General features: G+C 39.4%; 1 protein-coding gene across 2 annotated transcripts in view; it reads right to left on the bottom strand.

The window, feature by feature from the left end:
* Window positions 1–204: 204 nt before the first annotated feature.
* Window positions 205–15,577, bottom strand: part of hyou1 (hypoxia up-regulated 1) — a 38,646-nt gene continuing 23,273 nt past the window's right edge. For both annotated transcript variants that reach the window (XM_062048272.1, XM_062048271.1), the window contains exons 18-24: window positions 13,242–13,402; window positions 13,058–13,145; window positions 6,803–7,059; window positions 6,638–6,722; window positions 3,670–3,931; window positions 3,490–3,594; window positions 205–892 (exon numbers count right to left, since the gene is read on the bottom strand). In XM_062048272.1, the coding sequence (XP_061904256.1) occupies window positions 843–892; window positions 3,490–3,594; window positions 3,670–3,931; window positions 6,638–6,722; window positions 6,803–7,059; window positions 13,058–13,145; window positions 13,242–13,402 (1,008 nt within the window). In that variant the 3' untranslated portion in view covers window positions 205–842. The remainder of the gene's footprint in view (window positions 893–3,489; window positions 3,595–3,669; window positions 3,932–6,637; window positions 6,723–6,802; window positions 7,060–13,057; window positions 13,146–13,241; window positions 13,403–15,577) is intronic.

Below are 15,577 nucleotides of genomic sequence, written 5' to 3'. Positions count from 1 at the left end.
GCATACAATGACCTGGATGATTGAGAGCATGTTCATAGACAAAATACATTAAAATGTTCCTGACTGCACATAAGAGCAGTACAAAGTGGTTATCAAAATTGGCAAGACGGCTTCTTCCGCTATCAGTGGGCTACGAGCATGTAGTATCTTCTTGCTTACAGACAAGAAGTTTGGCAATCACTCGAGTTAGAAATATCCATCAAATGTAGTTTACCAGCTCCATTTATTTGTATTTGAAAAGCAAGGAGAACAGTAAAAGCAACATCCCATCACTCAGCTTTAATAAACCATGTGCCAACAACCTTGGATGTTAATGTTTTGACTTGACGTTTGACAATTGCAAATGAATTTAAAAAAAGGAGTGATGGATGCTCATATGCTCTGGTGAAAAGCATTTTTTCTTCTTCTTGAAAACAAAAAGACATAATTAGGATGTCACATGTCATCCAAAGGGGACGGGGATATGGACAAAAATACAGTGCAGAGGACAATCCTCCCCAAAATTGATTTAAAAAAAACAAAACAAAAAAAACATTAACATAATTGTCAAGTATTTGCTGTTGTAAAAGACAAAGTGGAGAAACAAAGGGCCAAGACAAATAATCTTCAATATGGATGAAAATACAGCACAGAGGACAACCCCACCAAAATTAAAAAAAAGAAACTTTTCATTTAACGTCTTCATCATTGTATGACAAGAGTTCAACGCGTGAGGAACGGAAGGGAAGACGAATCGTCTCCAAACAAACCATTCTGTTTCCAGCTGTTAAACAAATTGACATCAGAAAAACATTTACACTGTCAATAAATATTATGGTTAGTTATTATCCCAGTTTAAGTTGTTACAATTCATCTTCTATGTGGTTCTCAGGTTTGGATTTTTCTGTAGTTTCTGGGAAGACAGAAGAAAAAAATGATGAAAAACAAATGTGATAATAGCAATTAAGCTAATTTTTATAGATTTAGAACATCCCCTCCTATGGGCTCATCAGTCATAGGTGGGGTTTAAGGGGTTGGGCACAATGTGAAATGAGTGGCAGCCAAAGGCAGGCACCTTAGCGGTCGGATCCTCTGTTGCAAAAGCTCGTTCGGGGTTACCTCTCTAGTGGGGCAGGAGCCTGAGCTGGTGCATAAGTTTGAGAATATTACGGCTCAAATTAGTCGGCCACAGCTCGACACTTGGCAAGAACTCTGAAAACAGTCCTCTCAAGAGGGGTTGGATAATCTTCCACTCGGTTTAGCCCGGTGGAAGATAGGGTAGTCTCCCTCCACCTTCGGGTGGCTAAACAGAAGTTTAAGGCCATGTCCACACGAACATGGATACTTAATAGACTCATACTTAACTCCTCGTTTAGGCCTCTTGACAACACGCATTCTTTTGTCCTTAAAAACGCAGACTTTTTCAAATGCTGGCTAAGGTGCAGAGTTCCAAAATTCTCACCTCAGCGCATGCATGTAGGCGGCTGCAACAGAGACTTCTACTACTGTGATGGCGTCATGGTTGTGCCCTGTCATTTTCACAGCTCAACAACACTGCCTTTAAACACAATATAAGACTTACTGTATGTTTGAATGTAAACATGTTGCCATTTTCACTTAACATTAATAAAAAAAGCACATCAAAATGTGCTTTGCGACTCTGCCGCCAACTCCAATGACAGTCAGCTGTTTTGGATACGATTGCTGTCGGGCCTCCAGCTGATGAGACTTTGACAAGCATATAACGTGCCTAAGTAACTAATAAAAAACATGATGTATCCTTCCTCCTTGTTAGTGTGTACTGATGTTAAAGACAATGTACGCTTCATTGCACAAATATCACTACATTAATGGCTAAATGTGTTACAATTCAAGAGTTTTGCAGCGGCACACGCACAACCATGCGCTTTAGGCACTTAAACATTCGGGTTAGTGTGCACTGATTTTAGAAATAATGTACACTTCACTGCACTTAAAATGTATAATCATGTTGCTGATTAAACATGTTATAATTCCAGGAGAATAATGTTCCCAGGGCACTGTGTAAGTGCAGTAAAGATAATATAATATACATGGCAGTGTATGCCTAATACAACAACATAAAGATGTAACAGGTGTAATTCCACCAAGTCAGCTATGGGTGCTTTACCAGGCTTATGATTGGACAAAATGTGCATGACAGCAAGAGAATGCGTTTTTGTGTGTAGACAGTTTTGAAACTACACTTGTGTGGATGGAGATCGTTTTAACCCCGCTTATGCGTTTTTGAAACTATCCGTGTCCTTGTGGATATGGCCTAAAGCACCCACTACCCCTTTTTTTTTTTAGATTTTCTAGAGGTAGAGGAAGTATTGTGGGGTGCTCCCTCTGGTGATTCCCTTGTTCTCCTAGGGACTTTAACATGCATGTTAGCGATGAAAATGAAACCTGGAGAGGCATAATTGGGAGCAGGCGGCCCCGCTTGTCTGAACCCGAGCACTGTTTTGTTATCGGACTTCTGTGTTAATCACAGATCGATCAAAACAAACGCCATGTATAAACATAAGGATGTTGTGGTCGTGTTGTCGAAAATGCAGTAATATGTCTTGGACACTCGTGTAATGAGAAGACAGTCAACCAATCACCACCTGGCTCTGACAGTAGAGAAGGAAGCCAGGCGTACCTAAAAAGTCCCAAAACCACATCATGCATGAAGTGAGGGTAATCCCAGAACCTGTTGGTGGACACCAGCTGTAAAAGATGCTGTCAAGCTGAAGGAGGAGACCTTTCTGGCCTTTTTGGCCGATGCTACGCTGGAAGCATTTGACAGGTACCGGCAGGCCAAGTGGTGTGTAGCTTTGGCGGTCATCGAGGCAAAAACTGGGACTTGGTTGGAGTTTGGTGAAGCCATGAAGAATAACTTCCGGATAGCTTCAAAGAGAAGTGGGGTGGTAGTTCACCTTTTTAAGAAGGGGGACTGGAAGGTGTGTTCCAACTCTCACGGGTTCGCAGCAGAGTGTGAAGCGGCTGGGATGAGAATTAGCACCTCCAAATCCACGTACCTGGTTCTTACCTGGAAAGGATTGGAGTGCCATCTCCGGGTCGGGGATTAGATCATGTCTCAAGTGCTAGAACCTTGGGGTCTTTCAACAACAAGGACTTAACGAGAATGGATCGTGAGATCGACAGGTAGATTAATGGGGCTTCTACAGTGATGCAGACTACGCATCAGTGGCAAAGAGGGAGCCGGACCAAAAGACAAAACTCTTCATTTATCAGTCCCTCTATGTTCCTCCCCTCACCCATGGTCATGAGCTTTGGGTAATAACCAAAAGGAAAATACCTTAGTATACTGATACAATTTTAGGATATATATATATATATATATATATATATATATATATATATATATATAATATATATATATATATATATATATATATATATATATTTTTTTTTTTTTTTTTCTTTCTTGATCTCATTGACAAGATTAGTAGTTCATATGAAGTGTTTAATTAAATTTCAACGCACCTGTAGTCGTTTCATCTATGAGCAGGGATTGGCGATCCGATTCTGTCTGAGATGTGTGTTCCTTTGTGGGCGGGGGATTGTCTGACTGCTCATCTTCAACATTTTCTGGATTTGAAGAGGTGCAGCAATTTGAAGGTTAGGAAGCACTTAAGGTGTTATTACAAAAAATACAAGACACACCAGTCTTTCTTTCTTCGCTTTCCTCTTTGGGAGAGATGACCTTTTCTTCGGTTGTGCCGTTGGACTTGCTGCTTTTATCAGAGCTCGTCATATTTTTGGCCTTGGCTTTAGACTTCGGCTTGGCAAACTTTGCCTTGTTGAGCAGATAGTTAACTTCTCTGTCCAGCAGCACAAGTTTTGCTTCAATTTCTTTGGAGAGAAGTATTGGACGCTCTTTTGGAGAACGTTTCTCTTGTTCGGCTGTAGTCTCATTTCTCCATGTCTGTAATAGACAGATCATGTTACTCATTGTACATCACATTTTAGAACAGCTTACCAGACATATATATTAAGGGTGCTGGAAAAAAAAACAATTCATATTCGACTCACGATTATTTTTTACGACTTTAAAAATCACTTATGGTCATGAGCTTTGGGTCATGACCGAAAGGACAAGATCACAGGGCGGGGCTCTCTCTTAGAGATAGGGTGAGAAGCTCTGTCATCCGGAGGGAGCTCAAAGTAAAGCCGCTGCTCCTCCACATCGAGAGGAGCCAGATGAGGTGGTTCGGGCATCTGGTCAGGATGCCACCCGAACGCCTCCCTGGGGAGGTGTTTCGGGCACGTCCGACGGTAGGAGGCCACGGGAAAGACCCAGGACACGTTGGGAAGACTATCTCTCCCGGCTGGCCTGAGAACGCCTCGGGATCCCCTGGGAGGAGCTGCACGAAGTGGCTGGGGAGAGGGAAGTCTGGGCTTCCCTGCTTAGGCTGCTGCCCCTGCGACCCGACCTCGGATAAGCGGAAGAAGATGGATGGATGGATGGACTTTAAAAAGGAGGCTAATGTAAGAATTGCATGTCAATTCATCATTAAATGGCCAATATGTCAAAAGGCATTAATAAATCATGTTCTTTTCGAATAACTCTATAACCAATAACAGTAGTTTAGCCGGGATATGCTCATTTCAAAATTAGATTTACAGCCCCGAAATCTTGTTATTGTTTGCATTTCGATGTCCCACCCTCCACCGTTTTAAACAATTAGAAAGTATGTGTGTTTTTTGTCTAGCTACTGCCACTGGTAAAGTTACTAAACATGTCATACCTTAGTAAATCTAAAAGGCCTCGTTACGATTCTTAACTTATTCGGACAAAGCCAGGAACAAAACGAGGATTTGTATCAGGGATGCCTTTGAAAGATGGAGACGATTGAAGGCGGAGAAGATTTTTTCATGTGACACCAAACTTACTACGTTCAGTAAATGGAAATGGACATTTGGTATGTAAACTATATTGTCCAATACAGTCTATGATCTTGTCTAACAAAGCTACCGTAATTTCCGGACTATAAGCCGCACCTGACTATAAGCCGCACCAGCTAAATCTAGGGGAAAATACAGATTGCTCCATATATAAGCCGCACCCGACTATAAGCCGCAGGGTTTTGATGTGTAATTACCGTAGTATATAGGGGTTCCTGCTACCACGGAGGGGATTGTCGGGACAGAGATGACTGTTTGAGAATGCAAAGCGTCCCATTTATTAACAATAAATCTTTCAATCATTCAATCAAACTTTCACATCTTTGACATGGCGAACAGCATCCGTGCAGAGTACAAATAATACAACGGTGCAAAGTAATACAAAGTGCTCGCCTGTACGTTATCAAAATAACCAGCCTATATGAAAAGTCAGTCTTTAATCATTGTGTCATCGTCTTCCTCCTGCGTACTAAAACCACAGAAATCCTCTTCGTCGGCGTTGGAGAAGAACAGGCCGTAAATAAGCCGCACCCTTGTATAAGCCGCAGGGACCAGAACGAGGGGAAAAAGTAGCGGCTTATAGTCCGGAAATTACGGTAGTATGTTCGTGCAATGAATGCTTAGCATGCTAGTAGCCCTGTCATGCCATGTCCCTCCCTCATGTTACTTTCTTTTCCTTGGTCTGCGGCTTCTCTCACCTTGCCAGCTGTCATCAGCCTAATAACTGAAGTCTGCATCAGTCTAAACAAATGAGAACAACAGGCCTATACAATTGCGGTTTCTAGTAGTGTATGTGCATCAGGCACATATGGGGTGGTATTTGCTTGGCACAATGTAATGCATTGCCTGTAATGATTTTCTAATTTGCGTATTGACATGTAGTATATGATTTATGCGCAACATGGTTTTTGTGAAACATATGTTGGCTCATAGAATCGCACTGCACTGAAAGATGGTGATGTGCGTAAATGGAAGAGCATGCAGTGCGTCAGGTTGGATGCAACATGGAGTTATGCTGAACGAAATGTGGTGGTAATTTTACTGTTGGCCTTGGCTTGCCAACAAAGTAGGCCTATGTGATATGTATTGTTATATATAATTTGATGGTGGTCCGTGCGGTCAAACTACACATTTTAGCAGGGTAATGCCAACAATCTGTCCCGAATCCCGACTTAAATATTGCTGCATAACTTTACAATTACATTTGGCTAATCGACATTAGTAAAATGTGGCATAATTAAAGTAAACCATATTGCAAGAAGCATAAACAGCGCAGGACTAGTTGCTTTCCATTTAAAGTTCCTTGGAGTAGCCCAGTCAATCGAGCTGGATTCGGATGCGTATCTGGCAACCTCAGTCAGTGAGAGGGGGAGGGGACTACACAATTTTGACAGTGATTGCAGTACCATTTCTGGCCAGATTCTTACATATGGCTCTTTTAAATCGATTCAAAGTTTTCAAAAATGTATTTTTAAAATACATTCTTCAAGCCATCTCTGCACTTACTAGCTGTGTGTATATGACAGCAGTTAAAAGGAGCTTTTGTAACCTTTAACCCGTTTTGTAAAGGTACAACAATAGTTTGGAATCAAAAATAAATTCTGAATTCGAACGTCACTTTGAATTGAATTGTGATTTGCACGATTCACATCCCTCATATGTTTAATATTTCAAATATGTTGGATCATACAACTAAATGAATAAAATGACACTTCTCACCACCTACCATGGTCTCATTGATCACTTTTTCCAACATATTAAGCTCAACATCAGTAAAAATCTGGTCATCTTCTGGAATTAGTCTTGCGCTCCTTTAAAAATATGAAAAGCATCTCAGTACAAAGAAAACAGGAAAAAAAAACATCACAAGGCTTTCGATTCCAATACTCACTTCAGAAAGAAGTTGGAGGTGTTGAGCATGGTGTCCAGAGCCGAAAGTCGGTCAGGCCACTTCCGTCGCTCCTCCACTCTGAAAAACATGTCCTTGCACATAGTTTTGAGCTGAGAAAGCTTCTCCTTCAGTTGCTTGGTGGTGGCAGAGTAGCCATCATCGTCCATCCAAACTGACGCTTCACTCAGTTTGGAAGACATCTGTTCCCTCTCTTCTTCTGTCACCACTAGCTGGTAATCGTCCTGGTATAACTTGTCCTAGAAAAAGAATGTTTGCACTTTTAAAAAGGCTGCTTCCTTGAGATCACGTATATTAGCCCAGAAGTTTCCAAATAGAGGTACTGCTTCCCCTTTGAGGTTATGGTATCTGAAAGCACGCCAGGGGTACTAAACAAAATTGTCTATGTATTTAAGAATGCACACCACACAACATTATCACAATTCCAAAAAAAGGGCACTGGAAGTTGATAATTATTTAATGTACATGTTTTTTAAAACTAAGTTAATTATTTATTTGTTTACAATTTGAATTATTGATGTATTTTTAAGCAGCACTGTGGAACAGGGGTTAGTGCAGTGGTTCTCAAACTTTTTTTGTCATCCCCCACTTTGGACAAGGGGGAGTTTTCAAACCCCACCTGCCCCCATCGCCCCAACAGAACGCTAATGCCAAGCTTAACATTTTCAAATTTATCGAACATCAAGTAACATCAAGTTTTATACATTCAAACTCAATAACATAAAATAAAATCAAGTTCAATAATAAATAAAATAACTGTGCAGCTGTGGTATAACTTGCATCAAGTTCAATATCAAATAAAATAACTTGCATCAATTCAATAATAAATAAAACAAAAGTAATATAACTTGCATCAAGTTCAATAATAAATCAAAAAAAGTGTTATAACTTGCATTAAGTTCAATAATAAATCAAAAAAAGTGTTATAACTTGCATCAAGTTCAATAATAAATCAAATAAAAGTGTTATAACTTGCATCAAGTTCAATAATAAATCAAATAACTTGCATCAAGTTCAATAATAAATAAAACAAAAGTGTTATAACTTGCATCAAGTTCAATAATAAATAAAACAAAAGTGTTATAACTTGCATCAAGTTCAATAATAAATAAAAAAAAGTGTTATAACTTGCATCAAGTTCAATAATAAATCAAATAAAAGTGTTATAACTTGCATCAAGTTCAATAATAAATCAAATAACTTGCATCAAGTTCAATAATAAATGAAAATAAAAGTGCCACTTTGCAATCTTTGCCAAAAAAAGGAGGACAGGGCAAGTGAACATGAGTTTTGCAGTACTCCAGCATTAGTGGCGGCAATGAGCCTGTTTTGCACTGCACAGCTTTTCAAATCGGGGTTGCAGGCTTGACACTGCCACTGTTAAAACCTCATTGAATTCGGGGCTGAGCTGCCTTGACGCGAGTGTTTCCCGGTGAATGACACATTGTGTCCAATGCGCATTTGGCGCAACCCTCTTTATTAGAGCCTGCAGCCCGTTTCTTGACTTTGCCATGCGCGCCATCAGAGCAAAAGCCCACACAGTTTTCCCATTGAAGGTCGTGTTCTTTGAGGAAACTGTCCATTATCTTGAACAGCTCATCAGCAGTGGCTCTATTTTTTATGTATTTGCAAAACAGCAAATCCTCGCACAGTGACTCGCCATTCACAAAGCTTCCGCTTAGCCCCGCCCCCATTAGTTACTGTTGCTATGTCAGTAAACTTTCGCTCCTACCTAGAAATGTAAAGCCTACAGGAAAAATAAGTAATTTACATTTATCTATATAGCGGATTTCACAGACAGAATCACAAAGTGATTTACAGTGTGTATAGAAAATGAAAGCATAGTAAAAAAAAAAATCAAAGAATATAATAATATAAAAATAAAAAAAATCAAAGTGAAATTTCCTCCCGTTCCTCGCGCCCCACCTGTCGTGTCTCTATTCCCCACCAGTGGGGCGCGCCCCACACTTTGAGAAACGCTGGGTTAGTGCATTGCCTCACAATACGAAGGTCGTGAGTCCAATCCCGGGCTCGGGATCTTTCTGTGTGGAGTTTGCATGTTCTCCCCGTGACTGCGTGGGTTCCCTCCGGGTACTCCGGTATTCCTCCCACCTCAAAAGACATGCACCTGGGGATAGGTTGGTTGGCAACACTAAAATTGGCCCTAGTGTGTGAATGTGAGTGTGAATGTTGTCTGTCTATCTGTGTTGGCCCTGCGATGAGGTGGCGACTTGTCCAGGGTGTACCCAACCTTCCACCCGAATGCAGCTGAGATGGGCACCAGCACCCCCCGCGACTCTGAACGGGACAAGCGATAGGAAATGGATGGATGGATGTATTTTTATTAAAAAATGTTTCAAACAAGAACACTACATTTCATCAGAGTTTTAGCCACTAACAACTCAATGTGATGCTACAAGTGCTGTATTTTACATCTTTTTTTCCAATCCAAAATGCCTCTCTCTGGTTAAGGTGTATTTCACTAAAGAATATATATTCAGGTATTTCACTAAAAACAGGTTGAGAACCACTGTGCTCGCCTATATTTCCATTGAGATATTACTTTACATTAGGGGTGTAACGGTACTTGTATTCAATCCATCCATTTCCAATAACGCTTGTCCTTAACGCCACGGGTAAACTGGTGCCTATTCCACATGACTTGGGGTGAGAGGCATGGTACACCCTTGACTGAACACCAGCCAACCACAGGACACATGTAGATAAACATTTACACTCACACTTATTGGCAATTTAGGGTCTGATTTACTAAGATCCAAATAACACACGCTAGACAGCGTATGCAAAAAATTAAATAGCATATACTATGAGTGGGTAAGGTGCATGTGACCTACTAACACTGCGTGTGCAATTGAACAGTGATGTAGACCGCCTTATTTAAATAAGGATTTTGTGCGCACACAAGGCTTTTATCACAGAGACACTTGATCATTTGCAGCACACATCTATGATCTGTAACACCTCCTCTGAATCGCAATCTAGGCAACAGAAACATATTCACACTGACACTTTCTTACTTTTCTTTCATATTCACATTCACTGCGCAAGGTTGTGGATCGCATCACCAGCGCATTGCTGCGTCTGGAATGACTAAAACGCTAGAAAATGCACAATGAAAGACGTCTTTTCATGTAGTAGCTATATCACTGTTGCCGTTAACGCACTTTGTGTATTTTTACGCATTGAAATAAAAAAGGACGCGCATTTCTGGAAAATTATTTATGTTTTTACCGACCCTGCCTTCAAAACTCCGGTTTACTTGTGTTATCGCTTTTTTGCCGGCGTTTTGTTTTGCAGAGTCAAATTTCCGTCTCCGTTTATTGCATTTTTATTAGTGGACTACAAAGTAATGAACTTTCCGGTACAATTTCTTAAATTTTGATTTGCCAAAAGTTTTATCAATCACAAATACTGCATTTACGGTATTAGGACTCCCACGTGTTATAGTTTCATATCATAATTTCATGACCGAAGCAAAAAACTTTTTATACTTTTATACTGAAATAAATACATATACAACTTATTAAATGAAATTATAGAAAAAATACTGTCAGCCGTAAAGTTCAGATCCATGAAGGAAAGAAGAAAGTGACTGAATGTTCATAACTGAATACATTTACTTATGCATAAAAATTTGTTTTTTGTATTATTTTTTTAATGAATTAAGTAGCGTTTATGACAACATTTTTCCAAAACACAATATAAAATGTGATTTATAACAGGATAATGCATACATTTATCATTTGTTTTCAAAACGGTTACAAAAAAGTGGGACCCCAAAAATGTACTGTGGGACCCCATTTTTATGACTTGATGGGGTCCCTGGGACACCATTTTGAAAATTCCTAGCGCCAACACTGTATATTATAGTAATATATTTCCTAAATTTAAAATACATAAACATAAAAAATAAATAAACGCCACTAAACACCAAAACGCATCAATTGAATACATTTTTATTCAGCCCCATAAGTCATTCAGCAACAATAAAATGATGAAATGAAATTGCTGAATAGAATATATGTTTAATGTTTGTATTGCTGAATAGACGATATGTTTAATACTTTTTATTTCTGACCGCCAACCAAAATGGTGACACACACAGATAGGACTAAGGATTTTCATCTGTCCATCTTCTGTCTATGCAGTGCAAGCACTGATCCTACAGGTGGAACTGTCAGTTTGCATGTCATTCTGACGCATGCTAAATAAAACGCCAAATAGTGCTTGCAAAACGGTGGCGAGTGTTGATGTATCATATTACACGTGTTTTATAATTATATTTGCATTTTCTCAAGGAGACGGAGACCGCTGTGAAGTACCTAAACATCTGGCTTGACTGTGAACTTAACTTTAAATTACATATTGACTATATCATTAAGAGAACACACTCCTGCTTAATGCCACTACAGTATACAGATCATCAAACTGTTTTACATTTCAAGTCAGAAGGAAAATAATCTCTCTAATTATTTTACCAATTATTGACTATGCGGACATTGTTTATATTAATACCTATGATATACACCTTAAACCTGTTAATGGGTAGATTTATTTTTAATTGTCCATACAGAACTCATCACTGTCATTTATAAACCCAGCTCAACTGGCTCCATCCTGACAAGCGACGGCTGTACCACTGTTTTTTTTATTTATTTTCAAGTGTATTTATTTTAATCTACCAGCATATTTGAAATGTTTTCTTGTGCCTTTTATATCATCCTATCCTCTAAGACACTCTCAATATCCTACATTTACTGTCCCTACTGTGCGTAAAGAGCTGGCCCGGAGGTCCTTTTGTTTTAGAGCCCCCTTTGACTGGAATCATCTGCCTGTCTCTCTGAGGTCTTTATCAACCATTGGTCCCTTCAAAATGTCTCTTTTTGTTTATCTTAAAACTGAATGCCAGTGTATGTAGTATGTCCTTGGTTGGAATGTAATGTATTAATATTATATTTATTTTACTGCATTATATGTTATTCTATTGTAAATATTGTAAATTCTGGGAGAGTTGTGTGAGCTGAGAGGTATCTGAACAAAATTGTCATTAATGTGTCTGTAATTGTTTGTTGTGTAACTTGTTCTGTGTTTTACTGTATAGTGTTAATTTTAAATGTCTTTGGTCCCCCTTGAAAACGAGATGCTCGTCTCACGGGGTTTTCCATTAATAAATTCAAATTCTCCTCCCAGTATTGTGGGCGTTTTGATGATCAGCATATATTTTGCATATTAATGAAGACAGATGCAAAATGGATGGCACGCCTGATTTTGTTCACTTAAGAGACGCAATCCACTTTGCACACATTTAGTAGACCAGCTTTGCATGTGGTATCAGGTTTGCACTTGTTTTAGTGCCACAAACCTTTAGTAAATTAGGCCCAGTTTCCAATTAACCGAACATACAGTGGGGAAAAAAGTATTCCCCTGCTGAATTTATAAGTTTACCCGCTTACGAAGATATGGAGTCCACAATTAGCTAGCAAACTCAACTCCACAGACCAGTTACTGTATGTGCCTATACAGCAAACAAATTACTCTTGTCCCTTTAAGGATGTACTCCTCATCTCAACTTGTTAGGACACCTGTCACACAAATACCTTCCATTAAACCTCTCTACTACCATGGGTAAGAACAAAAAGCTGTCCAAGGACCACTGGAGAACTGCATAAGACTGGAATGGACTAGAAGAACATCAAAAAGAAGCTACTTTGAGAAAGAGACCGCTAATGGCGTAATAATTCATGAATTGTACAGATGATCATGGGGTAAAGATGATTGTGGGAAAACGGAGGGACAAGCCCAGAATAACAAAGAAGGAGCAGGTTGATGATCAAGGGATTTGGGAGCAAAGTCCCCAAGAAAATAATTAATGGCACACTCTGCTGTAATGGATTGAGATATGGCGGTGCCCACAATGTACCCTTGCTCAAAAAGATACCTTTTAAATTTGAGAATCAACGCATGATAACTCAGATAAGGCTTGGGAGAATGTGATGTGGTCAGATGAGACTAAAAACTGTTATTTGGTATCAAGTTGACAACTTGTTTGGAGGCAGAGAAATGCTTAATATGAGCCCAATAACAGAATCCCTATTGTCATGTCAACATATACCACATGAATGTGGTATATGTTGTTTCGAGAGTGTGTTTCTGACCAAAATCACATTTGAAATGTTTGCAACCCGCGTGACCAACTACAAGAACAACAAGGCTTACCTGTGTTTCAAAGATAAAAGCTTCGAGGCTGTTGAGCATCTTTTCCCTTTCGTGTTTCGCCAGGTCTCGATCCGTCAATTCCTGCAGCCTGAAATAGATTTTAACAAAGTGTGGTTCACTTAAATACCAAGGAAAGTGACTGGGATGCTTCATGGAAATCTTGTGTATATAAATTGTGGTTTACTTCTTTTTGGAGGCTTTAAGATCATCAGCAGTGGGATCCAGGACATCGTTGAGAATGACTTCAATAGTGATGTCTTCAGAAATCTTAGCCTTTTTCTGAGGTTTTGAAAGCTTTTCCACAAGCTTCTCCTCTGTAGGTTTTTTTTCACTGTCTTTTTCATCCTGCAAAAGAAGGGACGCTAATACCCAGGCTGTTTTGCAACCAGTGACGCTGCTTTGCTGGCAGCCCACAGTAGTAAAATGCAGTTTGTTTACATAAATTACTACAGTACTTCATTTTCCATTAATCAAACACTTAGGGGGTCTAGGCAGGGATCGGCAACCCAAAATGTTGAAAGAGCCATATTGGACCAAAAATACAAAAATAAATCTGTCTGGAGCCACAAAAAAATAAAAGCCTCATATAATGAATGTCTATATTAGCCTACTATCAAAATGACAATGTGTAGCAGGCTAACGCTAATCTTCGCTGACAGAAATGTTGAAATGTAATATTTATTTTACACAATTTTACAACATTGGAAAACATTAGTAAAACGGAGGCTTCTCAAAGGGTGAGATAACTCCTGGAAATTACTGGTTTAATTAGAATGGCCAAATGTATAGTGGGTGTCAAAGTTAAAGAAAACGGCAGGCTGTCTTCTTCTAATGGATTTATTACAATCTTTGCAAGCTGAGTAACATTTGCTGTGGTCTATAACAGCTCACAAACAACTATCAGAAATGCAGCCAATATTACATACAGATATGTCATGAGACAGGCAAATATATATTAAATAAACAGATGACATAAGTGATGGAAATTAAATGAGCTCAAATATATCTACAAACGAGGCGTAATGATGCAACATGTACATACAGGTAGCCTAAATAGCATGTCAGCATTGATTAGCTTGCAGTCATGCACTGCTGACGAAATATGCCTGATTAGCACTTCAGCAAGTCAATAACATCAACAAAACACACGTTTGTGCATTCACGCACAGCATAACACGTTTGGTGGACAAAATGAGACGAAGAAGGAGTGGCATAAAACACGTCTTTCTGTGGCAGCGTCAAAAAATATTCTACATGTAAAATTACCATGAGTTCGAGGACTGCTGAAATTAGTAGGACAAAACGGCGCTCGCCAAATACGCTCATCAGTGAAGGACGTTTAATATAAACAGTGGGATTTTCAACAGTTAGAAATGTTTGTCCTCCTACAGATACCTTTTTCCATTTTCATACATTTTTGAAAAAGCTTCAGGGAGCCACCAGGGCGGCGCTAAATATGGGTATCGTTTACATTTTAATCAATACTAGTACCAAATCAGTACCGGTGCTTAAACAGGGTCTCTGCAGGTTTCAACAAGTCAAATTTAAGACCTTTTAAAGACTATTTTTAAAGACCATAATGAATACAATTTTAAAACCATTTCGCATTCATACTGAGGATTATGTACTAAGACATGAAGGAAAAGCAGAGGCTCAGAAATAACTGCATCTTTTATATTAAGTCATTCACTGCTCTTTCACATTGAAAAAGAAAGGTCAAAGTCGCCTACACCCCGTGAGGAGAGTGTGGTCCTTCGGGGTGTGAGGGTGAAAATTGTGCACATTTTATGACATCGTGGTGGCTCCAGCGATGTTCTATACCATCATTAGCTGGGGTGAGGGCAGGACGATAAAAAGACAGGAACAAACCTAATAAAGTCATTAAGAGAGCTGACTCCGTCCTAGGCTGTCCACTGGACAGCATTGAGGAGGTGGCTAACAGAAGGATGTTGGCTAAGTTGACATCCATAATGTCCAATACCGCTCACCCTAAATACGACATTGTGTCCAATCCTTCTCACCCCAGTAGCTCCTTCAGCAAAAGACTTACAGCCACAGTGCAGAAAAGAGCGCTACCGCAAGCCATTTTTCACTCAGTTTTGTTGAAAAAAAAACAAAAAAACACGAAAAAAACAGATAACAGACATGACACAAAACTATAATAATTTCAAATGACAATCTGGTTAAAGAAACACTAAAACTAATCAAGAAAATAAATGCTGGTAGTTGAAACTGTTTAACTTTTGGATCAAGCAGAGTGAAAAAATTATGGAATTTCCTTAATTCTGGGGAAATAAAACAGACTACAGTAGTAATAATTACGTTGGCTCCAATGACACTAGAATGAGACAGTCAGAGATTACAAAGAGAAACATAGCCAGGACTTGTGATCTTGCCAGAAAGATGTCCAGGCATCGAGTAATTGTCTCTGGCCCCCTGCCTGCGAGAGGCAATGATGAGAGATATAGCAGATTAGTCTCGCTTAACAAGTGGCTGCCTATCTTCTGTAGGCAACGGGGA

This window comes from Entelurus aequoreus, linkage group LG05 (assembly GCF_033978785.1).
Source record: "Entelurus aequoreus isolate RoL-2023_Sb linkage group LG05, RoL_Eaeq_v1.1, whole genome shotgun sequence".
NCBI lineage: Eukaryota > Metazoa > Chordata > Actinopteri > Syngnathiformes > Syngnathidae > Entelurus > Entelurus aequoreus.
The sequence above is the reverse complement of the archived record's forward strand: the minus strand, read 5'-3'. Positions and strand labels throughout refer to the sequence as shown.